We start from the raw sequence: 19319 nt of genomic DNA, 5'->3' as shown, positions 1-19319 counted from the left end.
CTCCTGAGAGACAGAATTATGTTTCTCTGTCCAGAGAATGTGAATGTTACACAAGGGTTCTTCAGGTGTGCTGCAGCCAGGGTCCTGCTGGGGACAGCAGGCACATCAGGGCTGTGGCTCACATGATCTCTGCAGGCTTCTTCTTAAGAGCACCGTGCTCCTGGTTCTTCTGCAGAATAATCTGATGGAACTTTTCTTGCCTTTAAGCATTGCCCCCTGAGAGAAGCAGGAGTTGGAGGAGCTTTCTTTGAACTCAGTCATTGCCTTTCTGAGGCTCAAACTCCCTCCAGGACAGCACACAAAGATGTGTGTCTGTCTGGAGCACCTGCCTCCAAACTACCAGCCCATTGGAGGGTCTTAATATTGCTGAGCTAATAACACGCCAGTATGGCAGCAGAGCAGGAGATTGGTTGTTTTCTACTGTTTTTTTTAATGTATTTTTTGCCTAAAGCATCCTGTTAATCAAATTTACAATAGGTTGCTTAGGGTCTGCCAGAACTGAGAAAATTAGAAAATACCTATGTCTTTCATGTTCCCCATTTGGTCATGTAATTCCTCTGCTCTGCATTATCTTTACCCACTCTCTTCTCTTAACCTGTCTTAACATCTGCCATAATTTCCCCAAAATCATAAGGTATAATTTAGAAGAATGTAGATTTAAAAGAATGTAGAGACTTTTCTACCTTTTTTCTCCCTTACATTTAGAAGATGCTTTGCCTGTCTTGACAGAGACAAAATTTTAATGGTGACAGTTCTTGTTGAATTAATGTTATTGCTTTTATTGTAGTCAAACTGTGCTGCTGTCTGTGGGCAGGTCTTCCTTGTATGCATTTACTTTCCCCACAGTGAAATCTTATTTTTTTACAACTGTAAAACAATCATACAATACAGAACAAAAGTAAAAAAATCAAGCCACAAAACCAAGACATGCATTTATTTTTTCAGCCTTGAACTTCTTAACCGGTTTTTGTATTCAGACTTGTACTTTTTTTTTCCTTTTGAGGTGTAAGGCAAGAACATAAATGAGCTTTGGTGTGTGCTTTCCATGGGCTAAACGAATCAGGCTCTAAACTTTTATCTAGATCTGTGGAGCTTGGATATAAATTGAAAAGATCACAGCTATGGGGAAAAGACCTATACTGTAAAGGCCTTTCTGCATAGATTATGAACATCATAACTCAATAATTTTTTTTCCAAACTATAGTTATAATTGGACCCAATGGGGGTCTCTCTCTTTGATCAGATCACAGTAACTGTGACTTTACACTGGAAAATGTCACTACTGTGAAGGTTTATCACCTGTAGAGCTGGTCTTTTCTCTGATGCCATGTTCACTTCTCATTAGCATTATTCAAAGTTTAGTTGTTAATTAGGTTGACACTTCAATTACAATCATCATCTACAAGAGCAGTCAGGACTGCTTGCATAAAGAAACAAAAAGATACTCATTCTTGCATATATTTCCAAAAGAATGAAAGCTATTTTGGTGATAAGTTTGTATTTATAATATTAATTTTAAAGAGTAACTTGGAATGTTACTTCATTTAGGGACTTAAATAATGCTCTGTTGGGTATGTTGCAATACAGAGGGATGTAGAAATGTGTATTCTTTGTAAATAGAGTTGACTTATTTTCCAGGTGTCCCTCATGATGGAAATTAGGAAAGTATAGACTATATCTGGGTATAATTCCACATATCTTGTAATAATTCCAGAATTATACGATTTTCCTCCAAAGTATGTTGAAGTAACAGTTACTTAAATTAAAGCTTCACCACTTTCTTTTTTTCTCTTTCTCTAATTCTCTAATTCTGTCTAACCAGAACAGTTATTTGCCAAGTAAAAATGACAAACCTCCTTTAAAAGCTCAAGCACTATAATCAGAATGGGTTTTTTTTTCTTCTAAATTGCAGGCACTTCCTAATTACTGTTTGTTTGTTTTTTTTTTTTTTTCCTTTCACATTTATCTTCAATGACAATTCTGGCAGTGTTACCCTGAATTTACAAAAATCTTTTCTCAACTATTTGACTGTGGTAGCAGGTACTCCCATGTGGCATGGGAAATGATATAAGATAGGAATTTGACCTAAAATAAGAGATATTCCTTGGCACTGACCAGTAAGTGACCATTAAGAGTCCTTAAAAATAAATCTTCATAGCTTAAATAAAACACATCCAACTGTCTACATTCAAGCAAGTAAATACATGTTATGTTGGAACAAAAATCTGCAATAAAGTGACTCACATGCATTTTACTGTAAAATAATTAAGCTTATTTATGTCAAGAGGCCTTGGGAAAAAAAAGAGAGCATAAACCAATCTGCATTAGCACTCTACCATCATCCCCTGCCTTCATTTCAATTAACAGACCAGCAGGTGCTCCTTGCAGTTAAAAAGATAAGCTATCAAGGAGGAGGATGAATTTTTGGCTGACCTATAGACACTATGGTTTGCCTGCTGATTGGGTTCATACCTCTCTGTACCAATTTCTGAGGTGTTAATTTAACTGTTCCACTCTGTCACGCAGGTCTCGGCCTTGAAAAATAAACTGAAAAAGCAGTCGACAGCTACGGGCGACGGAGTGGCCAAGGCCTTCCTTCGGGCACAGGCAGCACTCTTCGGATCCTACAGAGATGCGCTGAGATACAAACCAGTAAGATGGCTTCCCTGTTGCTTTTTTCCCTGAATTTACAAGAGCATGGTCTCATTCTTTCAAGGAAAATGTGAAATGTTTTATTACGGTCTGGAATAGTCTGTTTCAAATCTTATTCTGTGCTAAGGAATTGGAAGATACCACCATCTCTTGACAGTGAATTGAACTGAAAATACTCATCCAAAGTCAGCTATTTTCTTATTTGTATCAGCTTTATTCTTTTTTATCTGATTCTAATAAAATCAGATTTTATTAGCGAAGCTGCTCACACACAGCTCTCGTGGTTTAATGTGGTGAAGAACTGAAGGGGCTGTGCCTTTCAGACTTAATATTGTTTTTCCAGAGGTTTTGCTGTATTGGAGGGCAGAAGCTTCTTTCCTAGCAGAAGGCAGATATGAGTCAAACATGCATCTCTCCTATTATACATTTATCTTGATTACACTTGGAAGACAGGAGAAATGAAAACCCATTTCATCTCATCAGAACCTCAGAATTTGTGTTTTTCATATTTTGCTGGTATTACGTTGATTAATGTTTTATGAGCTTTCATAATGTCTAAATAATGAGTGTGGCACATATTGAGTTGGAGATAAAATAATTAATCAGAAAAATACTTAGAGCTTAATTTCATCCATCAATCCAGATTATTTTTCTTGCAAACTACTGGTAGTAGTTGGCTTAATCAAATGCACTGAGATGGCACTGGGTGAATCGAATTCCAAGGATCAGATGTTTGGTTGTCTGATGGATTCAGATAAATTCAGATTTGACAGGAGAAAATCTTCCTCACTTCAAGTTTGTAAAGCTGATAGGTGTGTAGAACATGGGTGGATATTTGTTTGGAGGTGAGAAGAGCGCTCTAAGGAGCTATGGTATTCCTTGATGGGAATGGATAGGATAGTTATTAATTCCAGAAAAGGGCTTTACTGGAGGGAACTTTAAAATACAGTTTGAACCTTGGGTCTTCCTTCTCCCTAAGTGGTTCTCTTCCATGTAGTCTTTTGTGCTGTGGGTATTTTGCAGAACAGCTGCCAGTGCCACTGAGAGCCGCTGTTGTGAGAGGGCAGGTAACCCGTGCAGACAAGCAGTTATATACAGCTTTAGTTCACCTGCTGGTGTTTAGCAGTTCTCTTACAATATGGAAATCCCACTTGCATTCCATACAGAAAGGGCTGTACCTGTTTTAGAAATCACTGATTTCAACACACTGCTTGTTTCAATGAAACAAATCAGATAGTTATCCTTTATTCCATAGTGCCATCACCTGAATGTAATTCACTCCTTAGTCTAAAGGTGAGGACACTAGTCCATGCCAACTCATGGCAGCTTGCAGTAAGAGCTGTTAAGTCACAAAGAGTCTTTTGGACACTTGAGATATGTGCAAACAGAAGGATGTCAGTCTGCTTGATGTCCTTAGCTCTATTCTGACCAGAAATAAGCTTCTCTCAGTCCTTTGTTTTGGTAACTGTGGAACTGAGTGTGCGAGTTCTTTAGCATCTTGGCTAGTATCTCTTTTGAAATGAGCTCTCCTTTTAACTGATTCCCATTTTATTTCAGTTTAGCGGTTGGCATATCTGAGATCTCCATTTGCACTGTATTGGAAAGAGTGCACTGTGCATCATTTCAACTGGCAAACATTTGTCAAAATGACCTTTGAAGCTTTTCTTTCTGCATTATTTTCTTTTGCAGATTTGTCTGGTTTTGGCTCCACTGATTGCATATAGGAGAAGATATTTATGAAACCATTGTGGCCTGATTATTTTTTTTTTTAAAGACAAGTTATTTCAGAATATCTTAGCAGGCAGAAGTCTGCTGGCAAATACTAGCATATCTTGGATTGATATCAAGTTGTCCAAAGACAAAGCATATTTAAAAATAAATAAAACCCTCTTGTAACTGTTATTTTGAGCTGTGTTCACAGCTTAACTAATAATCTTAACTAATTCAATATTTCACAGAATTTTTGTTGTGAAAGAAAAAATTAATTCTCTCTGGATTAGTAGAAATTAAGAAGATTTTCACATGATTATTCAGCTCATTCTGCATTTGTCTTTTCCTTTGTGAATTGGAAAGCTGAAAAAAATCAAATCACATTTGGCTGTATTAGGAATATTTGTCAAGAGTCTCAAAGCTTGGTAACTGCTATTGCAAAAAAACACTTCCCTTTGTTTTAGAGTCTGTGGTGCCAGGTCTAATAATGCCAGGATTTCAACCACAGCTACAGCTTAATTTACATTCTTTCAGGAACTCAAGTAGTATTTGTGTAGAAAGTTTGTAGGGGTAATACTTAAATGAAAATATTTTCCATATAGATTTGAAATACTTTTGCTATAGATACACTTTTTTTTTTCAAAATCAAGAGCTGAGGTGTTTTGGGGTACAGTTCTGAGGATCACAAACCTCCTGGTGAAAAATAAAATAATGTATTTGGACAGTTATCAATTGGTTGAAAGTTGAAAAATGTGTCTAAGTGAACTATTTTCCTTGCAACAGTTCATCCTGTATGATTTCAACTTGAAACATGAAACAACTGTCATTAATATTCACTTTGAGTAAAGAACAGCTTTAATAGTGTCTGTACTCATCCAACACTTCACTCCAAACGCTGTTCATCACACTGAACACTCATTCTGTGCAACTGTTTGTTTGCAGCACAGGACAGATTCTCCCTGGTATAGCAATATGTCTTGGACAAACGTCTAGCAATTATTGAAAAAAATGATTGGTGAAAGGCAAAATGGGAATCTTCAGGGGTCTTGCAGAGAGTTCGTGGGCCTCCAAAGGACCATATGGAAAATCTGACTACTCCAACACAGACAGGAAATATGACATGTAATGGAGAAAGTTTATAGTATTTTTTGTGCATATTAAATGATAATGAAACACTTAATCCAGTAAAAGAAAAGAAGAAATAGCTGGTTTTTCTGATTTAATCATTACTAAATTTACCTGTCACATTGATGTAACTGTTAAGAATACTTTTTAATATGCTACACTTCACATAATCAAATATCGTATAATAGGAGTGGATGTGTAGAGCAAAGCAGCCCAGCTAATGCCAAGGACATGACATTCACACAGTGTACATTTCTGCCTTCACTGGGGTTCTGATGCTAGTCTGGTGTTGAATGCTGGATCCCATGACTAGCTGGAACTCTGCTGTAGTTTAATCCAGAAGGAATCCACCTCACATGGTATGTGGGGATGATTGAAAATATTTCCTCAGTGTCATTTGATAAATGACCTAAAAATAATCCAGAAAAAAGTCTTATCAGTGGAATGGTGAATTATGATGGTTTTGTATATGGTCTCCTTCACACAGAGGATTGCAATCCATTTTGAGACATTGTTAACTTTGGATGCTCACAACTTGGCCTTGAACCTTGTGGTGCTCCTAATTTCTTTGTGGAATTCAGCTTTTGGGGATTTCTCCTGGATAACAGTGCATGTTCCATGTTTCAGAATTGAAGGCATAGGCGGGGCATAGACACAAATAGGGAAGTTGTGAAGTTTGTGTTTGTGTCATTTTGTTGTCAGGGTATGTGTGACGTGTTTTTCCCAGCAATTTTACTTTACACGTTCTTCCTGCGTGTACATGGGCAGATGAGGGCAAAGACTAGTACATGTTTCTCATAAATCATATGCAATATGGTCAGCTAATAAAATAATATGTTATGTAAATAATTCTTAAAAAGAATTTTACTCTCTGTCCCAGTCTATGTCTGGAGAGAGAGTGGTAGATAAGAGAACGGAGAAGGAGTTGAAAAATATTGAATATAACAATATTTACTATGATAGAGAATAATTTCCCCTCTTTTGGGGATAAAGGCCTTGAAGTTCTCGATGTTAAAAGAAATAAACTCAGAACAGCTTTGTTTCAATTTGTGATGGCTGTAATATCACTCATCATAAATTAAATGAAGAGCAAAGGCTTCTGGCTTGCTCTGGAATGCTCAGCAGTAGGAGTTTGGGGGAGCCAGAATAACCTTCATGGTGAAGACGGCACAACCTGTCAGACCTCTCTTTAATCAGTTGTTAACTGGATGCTTTGGGCCACTACTGACAAGCAGTGACAGCTGTCCAACAGATGTTGTATTCAATGTACAATGAATCAGAATAATATAAGAAATAAATAAAATTAATATTGGAAAAAAATTGAGATTCAGAATGCACCTGAATTATTTGAGGATGAGGAGATAGTAAATGATTCTAATTGGGTTTCAAAATGACAGATATCTCTTGAAATGGGCATTGACTTGTTTACCTTTCCCCCAAGAGTTAGGTATAAAAAGTACAGCAGTGTACAGAAACAGTAATGAAATGGCAGAACTACCCTTTGTAATACCTGTTATGAGTGTTTATTTGATTTCCCTAAGAATTCTATTTCATATATTGAAAACCATACTGGTTTTTGGTGTCAAGGACTGTTATTGCTCCTTTTTTGAAAGTAGATACTATGTTAATAGGAGTTGTTTTTAGGTATAATTTAACTGTAAGAAATATCAGTATATCTGAAACTTGTTGGGTTTTTTGGCTGATTTCAAGAAATTTACAAATTTTGGAAAATTTTGTTTGTAAATGGTACCTTCCTGAGAAGAATCACAGCACATGCTCAGTTATCCCTTGGTCTTTATCTCTTAATGTCATGACAGAAATTTTTAAAAGGAATTTTAATATCAAAAGTAAATTATATTAATTGTGGCAATAGAACTAATAGTTGGTATGAGTCATGCTAGAGTGAGGCAATGTTTTCTGCAATAAAAAAGTATTTTTACTTCTTGTTCAAGTTAAATATCACTAGATTTAAAAAGCACAAACACACCTTCTAATCTAGGGGTTTTCATTCCTTTTCCAATGATCACACTGGTTTAGCTCAGTTTTCATGTTCCATTGAGGTCTGTATAAATAGCTTGCTTAAAATGTGAACATAGCTTAGACTAAGAAATTCCTGCTGTGTGTGGCAAGCGTTGAAAGGTGAAGAAAATTCTATAGCAACTGTTGTTAGAAGGACAGATATCATGTTTGGGCATAGATTGTTTGGTGTGAGTATTAGCTGTCTACTTTTCAGTACAGAGTCCCTACTGGGTATAGATCGAACTTGTTTTGAAAGTACATTGTAGATCAATACAACAGGGGCCAGTTGATGGCTGAGCAGTTAAATATCAGTGCAGCATTCCTCCAAAACTCAGTTTCTAGAGGTAGTCAGCTGTATTTGCTGAAACAAGAATGTTACAAGCTTTATGTATGAAAACATCGAAAGCTAGTTTTGTTTATAGTGACTCAATAATTCACTTGTTAAATAGCACTTCAAAAGGCTTTGTGTTTGCAGTAATAATCTTGAAGATTTGGAAAACAATTTTGTTATTGAGAACCTTGAACAAAATAAAAGAACTAGGAGTTAATTGTGTTATTTAATGCAATTTCATTAAAGTTACCACGGATACCCTGAGAAAGCTTCCATGTGGAATTTCTGCAGGTTTCAACAGATTTTCTAATTTTCATGTGCTGAACAGGTAGGAGCTTTAAACCTACTCAAATTTTTAAATCAGTCTCACAGTCAGCAGGTTGAAATAATATGTATGACCTTTGCATGTGAACTCCTTACAGAATTAAGTGAATTTTCAGCAAAGAAATAGCTTTGGTTTTTTTGTGTCTGAACTGTAGTGATAAGGGAACAGATGCACTAGTGCGTGCATTCTTACTAGGTATCTGAAGCATTCAGTGATTAAAGGAAAGTATTTGGGAAAATATTACAGCCATGCACTAAAAAGGAGTGTTGAACTATCATTTCCTGGTGTTCTCTTAGAAGGCTCCACCACGAGAAGTGCCATCAGGAGAACTGGCTGGCTGCTCTCTTTTCCCTGGCTGGTGTGAAAGGGCAAACATGCCTGTTTTCTCTCCTATAGGGAGATAACCTCTTCTTTTTCATCTATCCCAAGAGAATTGGGAGACTGGCACAGGGAAGCATAGCTTAGGTTTTATTTTATTAAATAGTTTATTTTGAAAATATTTTCTCTCTTTATTCCTAAATTTAATGTTTCCTAGTATGTCATGAGTCATCATCTAGTTAGAGCTGCACTCCTACAAAGCATCTGTATTTCCAGAAGTGCTTTCTTTGTGTAAAAACAAAAACAAATAATTAAATAAATATGATATATATGTGTGTGTATGTAAATGTGTATATATAGGGAGTTCTTTTAATTTGCTGCCTTGAAATTTCTTGGAAGAGTAACAGAACTGAGAAGAGAGTCTGCCCTCAGGAGCACTATGTCTTGTACCACCATGTCTCACTGGAGACTCTTCCATTTGTTTTGATGCACTTTGATTTGCTAAGTAGCTTGGGGTCATCTTCTTAAGACAAGAGTCTTTAGGAGCCCAAGAATAGCTAATGCCATGTGGGTCCGGAAGGCAGCGCCATTTAGAGTACCACGAATATTTCAGGCTGTTTGACAGATCCAGCATGTCCTGCATGTGTACAATGTTCACCAGTTATTTTGGGATGAGTAGGGGGGAATAACTTGAGTGCTTCTGGAGATTTGATGGACACAGTGCTGTGTATTATACTGAGCTGGGTTTGTGTTTCAGAGCACTCCAGCTACCCTGGGACAGGGCAAGGATTGTGCAAATCTAAGGCTCTAGTTCTTCCAGTGAGAGAACTCTTCTAAAATCAGAGCTTCCATAAAGAACTAAGGATGCAAGATTTGTTGTACTTAAATACTTTGCTGAGTTGTAAAGAAAATAAAGACTTGGAAAGAGGGAAGTTTTTGATAGGATAAGAATAGATTTTAAAATGACATCACAGTGGTTTTACTGCAGCATTCCCTTAGGTCACACTTGAACCATTTAAAAACAAGGTGTAAGGTGTAAGGAACAGTTGAAAACGATTTACAGCTGCTCCAGCAAACTCAACCAAGCCTCCTGGAGAAAGTGCTTGGTGACACTCTGGAAGCACCTCCCTGCAGTCAGCTGGAATGATGGGCAAATGCAGAAGTGCCATGTGCCATTGGAGTTAAGCAGGGCTAGGGGCACAGAGCTGGGGTGATCATGGCCATTAATAAATTTGTCTTTAAAGTGGCTGGAGCTGTTGTGAAGATCAGTGTAGCAGCTGCCTTTGATCTTTCTTCTTTTGAGTGGCTGAGATATCTTTTATTCTGTTGTGGGACTGCACTGGACATGTAGCTTCTGGGTAGTAAAATTTCAAATGGTAGATTTGGGTCGGGCATGTTGTGGCATTCCAAGTTTTGTGTCTTTGAGATCCTTGGTAATTGTTGCTAACCTGGTAATCATTTTGGTTTTGTAAACTTGGGTGAGAGGCCTTTCAGATTTCAGTGAAATCTGATTGTGTACCTTCATTGCCATACAAACTTCATAATTACTTGTCCAGTTATGCCAGACAGCTTCAACTATTTTTCACAAAGTATGGACATGAATAAAAATTGGAGAAATGCTCCTCAGGAGCATCCAGTGGTCTGTACACACTGAAGACAGCAAATTTTAAATGAAATTAGGGAATAACAGAGGAAAGAATTTGATTGTTTATAAAGATACTTATAAACATCTCTCTCTTTCAATGAGTGTTGTTTTCAGTAACAGTTATTTGCAACAAGCTCTGACTTTTCAATGAATACTTGTTTATCTTCTTTCATCATCCAAGGTTCTGCACTTTTCCCACGTGGTAAAATATGTTTTATTGTTTAAGTGTTAATGTTCAAACCTTTTTCATAACTATGTTTCAGTTTGTAGCCTTTGTGTAAAAATAAAATAGATGTGTGTTTCAATAATTTCCTGTTAAATCAGCAATATATTTCTCAATCTTCTCATGTCTTGGTAGAATAAATATAAAATTAATTAGGTGCAGACACATACTTTTTGACTGAATTACAGTTTATATGTATGCTCACCATCCTAACTTTTCCTGTTTCTTTTTTTTAGGGAGAGCCTATTACTTTCTGTGAGAATAGTTTTGTGAAGCATCGTTCCAGTACAACTAAGCAGTTCCTGGAAACAGCTGTTAATCTGCAACTGTTTAAACAGGTATAAAAGTGTAAATGGCCCATATTTAAGGATTTTCTTTTAAAACATATCTGTGTTTAAATACATTTTCCTTTCTGCCAGCCTACAAAAGTCTGGGATGAAATCTAAATACAAGTACTTTGGGTACAGTCATCCCAGATTTGTTGTATTTTTATATCTGCAGTTATAGTTCAAAGGAGTGGTGGTGAAACTGAACAAAAAAATAACCCCAGGGTGCAGAGCCAGTGCAGCATCTCTTCAGAGCCAGTCAGCAATCCAACTAAACAAGAAAAATCAAGGTTCTCCCAGCTTGATGGTTGAACTTCATTTTCAGCTCTCTTGGCTCATGCCCAAAGAGCCTAAACAGCAGAGTGCTTAACTTAAATTGGAATTCACTGGTGTTTATTCAAAAACTGGATTCATCCTACAACTGCAGGTTTGTTTGCTAGGCTTTTTGAAGTATGCACGCAGAGAATGTCACAGACCCGAGTTATAGGGGTGGCCTGAACAGTATTCTAACTGATCTCTTAATACAGAATTTAATTAATAGAGGACAAATTGTTGAATATCTGGGCACAGCTCGGTTATAATTTGATTACAGTCTTTGAAATGGATTTTGTTCTTTGATTTTATTCTGTAACTCTTCTCTCTTTTCATCACTTGACCCCATTGCATGAAAAGGGTGTTAAAGTTATCATTAGACTTTTATGAAAATCAAGGAAAACGTCAATGAGATCAGAAGATTCATGAAAATATATATTTGCCTGCAAATGGCCAAAATTATTGATACACAAGAGTTCCTGTTTAAATAACCAGGGGGACTTCTTTTAAGATACACAACCATAATAGATTAGGGAACACTATTATATGTAGAATCTTCTAATTTTTAAAAAGCATTTGGTGTTAATCAGAGGTTACTTTCTATCGTAAAGATTTGTGTGAGGATGGTATTTTATAGAAGTCCTATACATATATGATCACAAAATTGGGCTCCTTCAATTTTACTCTGATTATATAAAATAAGCAATAAGGAATCTGAGACCTTTTGAAGTCTGGTTGATTGGATTGAAATGGGAAGAAGTAGCTGATTGAAGTGTGGTTTACATTTTGCATATCTCTGTGCAATAAGGTAACAAGAACTTTTCTTAATAAAAAGCTACTTCCAAGCGATGTTTGTAAAATGTTGTAATACTGGCAGTATTGAAACAAAACCTTCAGCTGCCATGAATGGGCTGGCTCTCTACTTACCCATTACACTTTAATGTATTCAATTAAACAGAATCAGTTTACAATTTGTTTATAGCTTGTTTTAGTTTTATTTCAATTGAAGGAAATAATAGAGGATTAGGAAATAGTAAGGGTTTTGATGATGTGTGTGGTTTAATAGTAGTAGTTTTTTTTCTCCTCTGGTTCTTGTTGCAAAGGTTACTCCTGCTTATTCAGTTAATCCTCAGCCCAGCTGCATCTTCTCTAGTTTTTCCCACTGACAAATGAGGTGTTTTCAAAGTTGTTTGTATTCAAAGAGACCAAACTGTATTTTATTCTGCTCTGAAAGTCTTTTAAACAGAACATATTTCTTAGGGGCAGCCTTAATCCTAGACCAAGCAGAAAATTGGTACTTTAAATACACCCATTTTGCTATAATTGACAAGTGAACTTTATTTGTGCTGGTCTATGAAATCCCTCCTTTGTCCCTTTAATTAGGGTATCATGGAAGGTAACTAACCTTTATATCAAGCTGCAAACATAGGTAATTAATAATTGCATGTAATGTGTCAAATAGTTCTCATGAGTGTCCAGGGAAAATATGAATTCCATCTTAGAACTAACCTAATGCCAGACTATCTCCTTTAATAGTGTTCTTGTATCAGCAAGGTAATCTGCAGTGTTTATTGGGATTTTTTCCTAACATTTTAGAAAGTGTTGCTTAGAAAAATAATTAATGAATTCAGGAATCAGAAGCCTTTGAAAATTATGAGTAATTCAAATTTCATTTACCATCTTTATGAGCTGAGCTCTCTTCTTGTGAGATACGAGCTGATACTTTGTGGAAATCACATTTATGATGTTTTCTTTGCTTCTAAAAAACTTGTGGTTTTAAAAATTGATAAAATTACTTGGATATTCTGAAGTGTATGTAGTCTCTGTTTTGGTTTTAGAACTCAAAATCAGTTGAGGATAATGTCTTCAGTCACCCTAAAATCCAAGGGTAACACTGGAATTGCTAGTTTTTCATTGAATGAGGTAGTTGCCCAAGGGCTCTTTGGATCGCAAAGTGAATACATTTCTTGGAAGAGCAGGCCCTGATTTTTCAGTCTGTGGATTTGAAGGGGATTGGTTTGAAAAATGGAAAGAGAAAACCCATAAATTTTATATGTATTTCCACATACTGTTCTTTTCATGTAGCAGTTTAAGTGCAACCATTAACAGTAAATTACTCAAAAGTAACAACTACTACTACCACCTCTACTAACACTTATCATTTCTTTTAAATAATGTCTCCAGTATCTTTTTGCTAACAGTTTTCTTTGTCAGTATTTACATTGAATACACAATTGGTGTGACACTCTCTTATTCAGTCAGTGTCTCAGCCTTCTGTTGATAGGATTTTACCAGATGATGAGTATGTCCATAAATCTTATGCTAGTTTATAGTATGGAATGAATTCATAACTTTTCCCAAAGAGATAATGTCTTACAGTTCAAAGAAAGGGATGGGAGTGGAGGTTGTTGTTTTTGGTTTGTTTTTTTTTTCACAGCAGTAGCTAAAGGTGCTCTTATCTCTTTTTCTTACTGTGAAATAATCCAGTGATTCCTCAGTGGTCTGACCGTGAACCAGCCTGTTTGGAAAAAGGCCAACTTGGAGTAAAATGAAAAAATAAGAAGGAATTTAGACAAGGAAGAGAGAAATATCTTCATGCTTACCTTATTCTTCTTCTGGAATTTTTGTACTCTGAGAAAGTTGGTTTTTCATGTCACTAGTCTGTTCATTGGCAAGCATCAGATTGCCACTGACACTGTTTGGATAATCAGCTGTAAAAAATGATGCAGCCAAATAATTAATTCTGGTTCATTCCTATGTACTGTTTAGTACCAGTGAATAACTCATAATTCTTGCTAGAAGATGTAGTGTGTAAATGGAAAATTGCTTTCTCACTTTATCTGTCAGATTTGAGTTAGCCTTTCCAAAACAAAAAGGGAGGGCTTGCTTCTTGAAAGCATTTTAAATCTATCGGAATGTGCTTGTTCTACTTCCTTGAATCCTGATAATTCTTTAAATGAATGTATTCATCCCTTCTGAGTGGTTCAATCATTAATTTTCTAATTTTGACTTTTTCTGACACATTTGGATCATTTCATTTATGTATGTAGGCTTATTTGTAGCTGCAAATTCATGCGGTCTTGCAGCTGTAACCTCTACATAAGGATGCTGTTGCAGTATGCATCCATAGATGCACCTAAATAAGGGTTAGTGCTTAAAAAGACCCATGATTTCACAGCAGGGCATCAGGGAATGGCTTGGTGATCTTTATATGGTTATGATAACAAATCCAGAGTTACTATTAAGTAAAGAAATAAATTCTTTTCTTGCCATTAGAAAAAATACAGCAAATGTAAATAATTTTCTTGATCTATACTCTGTATTCCTGCTGCTCATAGTTACACCTGCTCTTGTGTAAAGATGTAAAGTCTATCTGAGAGCAGTGTGTTATCCTTGAGACATATATGGTCTTGAACATACAGATTCTATTGTAATGGACACATTTAAAACTCTAACACAGTAAAGCAATAGAAGAGACGACAAAGTATGTGTGACCTTTTTTTTTCCACCTCCAGTTTATTGATGGTCGGCTATCAAAATTAAATGCAGGAAGAGGATTCTCTGATGTTTTTGAAGAAGAAATCACAGCAGGAGGCTTTTGTGGAGGTACAGAATTAATTTGGGAGTACTTATTGACACTTTTTTGGGAACTGTTTGACATGATGTCCTCATGATGTTTTGTAAGTTTTAGACGTCATTGATCTTTTTACTGTTGTATTGTTTCCCTTCATTCTTGGAAAGGTTTTAGCCTTTAACAAATCACTGCTTGGATACACACTATTATGTCTCTAGTTACACCAGTGTATTAAATAGGTGATATTAGATATGTGTGTAATATTAGATATGTGTGTTTAATCCTGTAAAGTAATACTTATACTTAAGTATAGGATGAGGTATCACTATAGTGTTTACATTTTTAACTGTGTAGTTATAGATAAGATGCATCCTGTGGAAATCGTATTTTCAAAATCATTTTGGCATTTGTGCTGCTTAACTTCTAGATAATTATGTTTTCCATAAACACTTCATTTTCTTTTCACATCTACTTATTCCTGCAGTGTAGAAATCACGGTGATGTCCTGAATGTTAAGAGAAATCTGCTTTCTCCAACAAATGTGTTACTCTAAAAAAAGCAAAAGTTTTTTTTACTTTTATATATGATCTGAGAAGGGACATGGAGATTTATCTTCTATGTAAACAAAAATGTTATTCCTCATGTAGTTTGCCTCAGTTATGTTCGCTCACAATTGTTGCAACGCTTTTCACATCAGCTAACCCATATGGAAGAGTGCATCCTGAATCCAGTGCTGATTTTCACAGGATTATGGAGTGGTTTCCTGTTAAACATTTAGGACAGGTGTATTGTTAATTTAGATATGTTTTAAACCCTGCACCACACAGCTGCTCACTCTACTGCAGCCAAAACCAGCCCAGGTGTAAGAGATGGTATCAAAAGATGGGATCAATATATGCATGACTGTACAAATGCTATTTTATGGTCAATCTTGAAAGTTGTGTAGAAGCTTTCTCAGTAGATGGAGGTTATGTGATTTGAGCAGCTCCACTGAGGTGTAGATGACAGCTTTGGATGGACTTTCTTTGCAAGACTGTCCTTGAATGGGACACATTGAGGAGAGGATTTGGCCCCCACAGAGAAGCTATCAAGTGCTGCAGAGCCATCTGCACCTCATAAGAAACCCCTTTTTTTATACTCAAAGTGCATAATTTCTTTTGTTCAAAATTTTCACTGCCTTCTTCTGCCTTCTGTGTCTTGTGCTAGGATCTAGTGCATAATTTGGTGTTTTGTTTCTTGATCAAATTGTGGTTAGTTTTACAGAGATTTACTTCTTCCCTGCCCTTTTAGGGTAAGTTACACCTCTCTGTAAGCAGATTTGAGACTTTGAGCATCCATTATTCAGATAGGTGATGTCAGTATTCAGAGCTCGTTTGCTGACTGCAGTTAGGGGTCAGGAGGCTGCAATAAAACTGCAGTAGAAGCTAGATAAAGCTTGTTTCTTGGCTGTGCTCTGGCAGGCTGTGAACTGTGTCTCACCTGGCTCTGCTCAGGAGGGACCGCTCAGCTCTGCTGGCGGTGCTGGGCTGCCTTGCGCTGCCTGTGTGCTTTTCAAGTCAGACAAGCTGATAGTGCCAGGCTGTGGACAAATTGCTTAGGGCACATACTCAGTATTTACATAACTGCTGTCTCATTATTGTTATGAAGTGCAGGGCTAACAATATGTGTGCAATGGAAGGTGACATTTTGTGACGCTAATGGGGTAGAACTATGATCTCTTTGCGGCCTTAACTCCCATCAGCTTCAGCAGGAAGCCCAAGGTTTGAAAAAAAACAGGTGAAACCCAGATTTCAGAAAAGTCACAGAAAGTTACTGTTAGCTCCAAGCTGTTTAAAGGACAGGTGAACACATTCTTAGTGCAGACAGTATAATTTAAAAACTACCGAGACAAATTCAAATAGAAAGTGTTTAAGTAATCTCTTTCTAAATTTGCATTTGTCCACATATGCAAGTTTAACTAAACCAGAAAAGAAAACTGAAGAATAAAACTTAAATTTCTCTTTTTTTATTATTTTCTTTAAAAAAAAAGGTCAAAACTTATTTGTGTATCTACATCTGAAAATAAATTTGTGAGACATCTTCATTGTAGTTTGCACTTTATAATTGAAATTTTATTTTCAATTGCATTTTTTCTATAGAAGTATTAGTTCTCAAGTGCTTTTCAATACAAGAATATAGTGATGGATTGGTTTAGCACTCAGATTTCTTGTAGAATATGTTAATTTTAATTACATTAATTTTACTTACAGCAGGATTTTTTTTATTGGTCTAATATCACTGGTGCTAATAGAAGGAAAACTGAAAAAACAAAAACTTTTGAAACTCCCTTGTAATGATAATTTGTTTTAAGGAATCAGATTTTTTTGCTAGGTTTTCAGGAGGTTCGGCTCTAGCTGAGGGCGTACAATGGTAGCATGACTGTCTGTAGATGAGTATTTATCTGTTTTCTGATTGTCATCCCCGAAGTGTCACTATATAACTAGATGAACACTAAACTTGGTCATTTGCTGTGATCCCATTTATTGTTTCTATTAATTGTTTAAGTCAGGTTGTGACAGAGAAAGCTCAGCTGTGGAAAGAGTCACTGTTAAGGACACCTCAAGACAGGTGATACATGAACATTGTTGACAAGAATTGAAGCAATGAAATACCATGTTAAAGAAAGCATTTATTGTTCATGCAATGTCCTTAACACCCCAGCAGTGGTTAGATTTCACCTTATTCACGTAATTTATGTGCTTCCTTCCCTGACAGTTCTAGGGATCCCCATCAAAGAAACGGAAAATTAGTTGTTTCTGCTTTAGGTTGCTCTTTGCTGTTCTTAATAGAATCAAAATGATCATGAGGGTCTCTCCTCTCTAAGCAAGCACTTCTTTCACTTGTGCCATCATTTCTGAGAGTCTGGCTGTCTCAAAATTGCTTGTAAAAATTGAGTGGAATGAGTTAAAATAACTGATATGAGCCTAAAGAGTTCATGTTTCCTCACCTCACCTGGAAAACTGGGAATACTTTTTCCAATGATCCAGTTAGTTCTCAGAAATGTTTTAGGAGTGTGCTTTGGCTTTCATTAGCCATTAGAATAATTCTAGCCATGCCTTAGTTAGTGGATTCTTGTAACACTTGAGGAGTTTTGCGAGCTGTTAAAAGTCTGTAAGGTTACATCGGTATGGTCCTTTCAACGTGGTCAAACTCCGTTTGAAACTGAAGAGTTCTTCTCAAAGTGATTGTCATGTATGGGGTCAGCAGCAGCCCACAGTACTGGAGTATTTGAGAGACTGATGTACTCTAAAACTTTCTCAGGGATCATGGACCTGATCTTTGTTGTTCAGCTGAAGCACCTTTGGGAAGTGGTATTGACTTCTTCATCAAGTAGAATTAACATGCTCCTTTGTGGCCAGTTTAGTCCTCAGTGGTCCTACAGAAGTCAGTAACTCTCGCTTGCCTTCAGAGGTTTTTCTTTCTTAAAGGTAGATACAATTAATAATTTAAAAGGATTTTTTTCTGCACAGGAATATACAGTTGTGACATAACCCGTAGACTTTTCTCTTGTTCTTTTTCCTTGGTATGGTACCTTCTGGAGTCCATGTCATTGTTGTGTTTGAAAGTTTGCCCAGAGGGATCATTATGCTTGAATGCAGTTAATACATTATTCTTTCCTTTGAGTTAGTGTTTTTCTTTTTATACTTTCTAAAAGCATGTTACCTGATCATCGTTTTAATTTCTCTTTTACTTTAATTGTAATAAAAAACCTTGTGTGGTGAAAACATAATCTTTTACAAAGGAAACATAAAGCAAGTATTAAGAGATTCCTGGGTTTCTTTCTTAGTGTACACATACTCTTATCTTTACATTCCTTGTCTATCTGGAAAGAATTAATTGAATAAGTAATCCTCTAAGTACATTTTTTATTCCGATAATGAGAAAGGTTGCAACATTTTAAATGTTGAATGTATGTTTGATTGTGTTAATTCGACATTTCTCTTTCAGGAAATTCAAGATCTTACCAGCAGTGGATGCATACAGTGAAGGTATAAACTTGGTTGAGTAATTATACTGGCCATCTTGTCCTTTAGGTCTCCACCCTTTTCCTTACTTCTGTGTAATGGTAAAAGTTTGTTCATTTGTGAGAAAGACGTAAGTACATTCTGTAAGAAATACCAAGTCTATAGTATTTGCAAAAAATTTGAGGTTTTTTGTTGAAGAATTAAAAAAAAAAATCTTATACACAAAACAAATGCCAAAATGCATAAGGTTCTTATGTCTATATAGTCAAAGATTTCATTGCTTTCTGTATCATGCTGCATTCCATGACTCTGAATTAGGTGTGAAAATTTGGTATGAAGCTTATCCCTTCTAGTAAATAGCAATTTTGTTAATATAGGTTTATGCAGTTTGACTAGCAGAAGACCCTTGGTATAACCTTGTTATTCTGCAACATTAATAAAATATATTATTTTAGATTAAGAGAAGTCTTGTTTGATTAAATGAGATAGTTCTTCCTGTCAGGTCAAAGTTTTTTTAGTTGCATAATAAATATGATAGGAACACATGAAAAATAGCCTAACTTCTGAATTGATTTTGAAATGGTAACAGTGAATGAAGACCAAAAATCCATCATTCTGTTGGAGTGCCTTGATAAATGTGTCAGCTGTGGAATGACGTACTGTAACCCTTGTGTAGCTGCAGACAGCAGGCTGGGGAGGAAACACAGCTGTGCTTGCTCTTACCCATTTCAGAGGAAGGTTGTTACTTCTTCACA

The 19319-nt window shown here is 36.2% G+C and overlaps 1 protein-coding gene across 7 annotated transcripts in view; it reads left to right on the top strand.

The window, feature by feature from the left end:
- DENND1B (DENN domain containing 1B) overlaps nucleotides 1–19319 on the top strand; it is a 152893-nt gene that overhangs the window by 109419 nt on the left and 24155 nt on the right. For all 7 annotated transcript variants that reach the window (XM_068199607.1, XM_068199610.1, XM_068199608.1 and 4 more), the window contains 4 exons: nucleotides 2527–2652; nucleotides 10585–10686; nucleotides 14502–14592; nucleotides 18548–18588. In XM_068199607.1, coding sequence (XP_068055708.1) covers nucleotides 2527–2652; nucleotides 10585–10686; nucleotides 14502–14592; nucleotides 18548–18588 — 360 coding nt within the window. The remainder of the gene's footprint in view (nucleotides 1–2526; nucleotides 2653–10584; nucleotides 10687–14501; nucleotides 14593–18547; nucleotides 18589–19319) is intronic.

Source organism: Anomalospiza imberbis, chromosome 9, assembly GCF_031753505.1.
Source record: "Anomalospiza imberbis isolate Cuckoo-Finch-1a 21T00152 chromosome 9, ASM3175350v1, whole genome shotgun sequence".
Taxonomy (NCBI): Eukaryota; Metazoa; Chordata; class Aves; order Passeriformes; family Viduidae; genus Anomalospiza; species Anomalospiza imberbis.
This window is presented reverse-complemented; position numbering and strand designations above follow the sequence as displayed.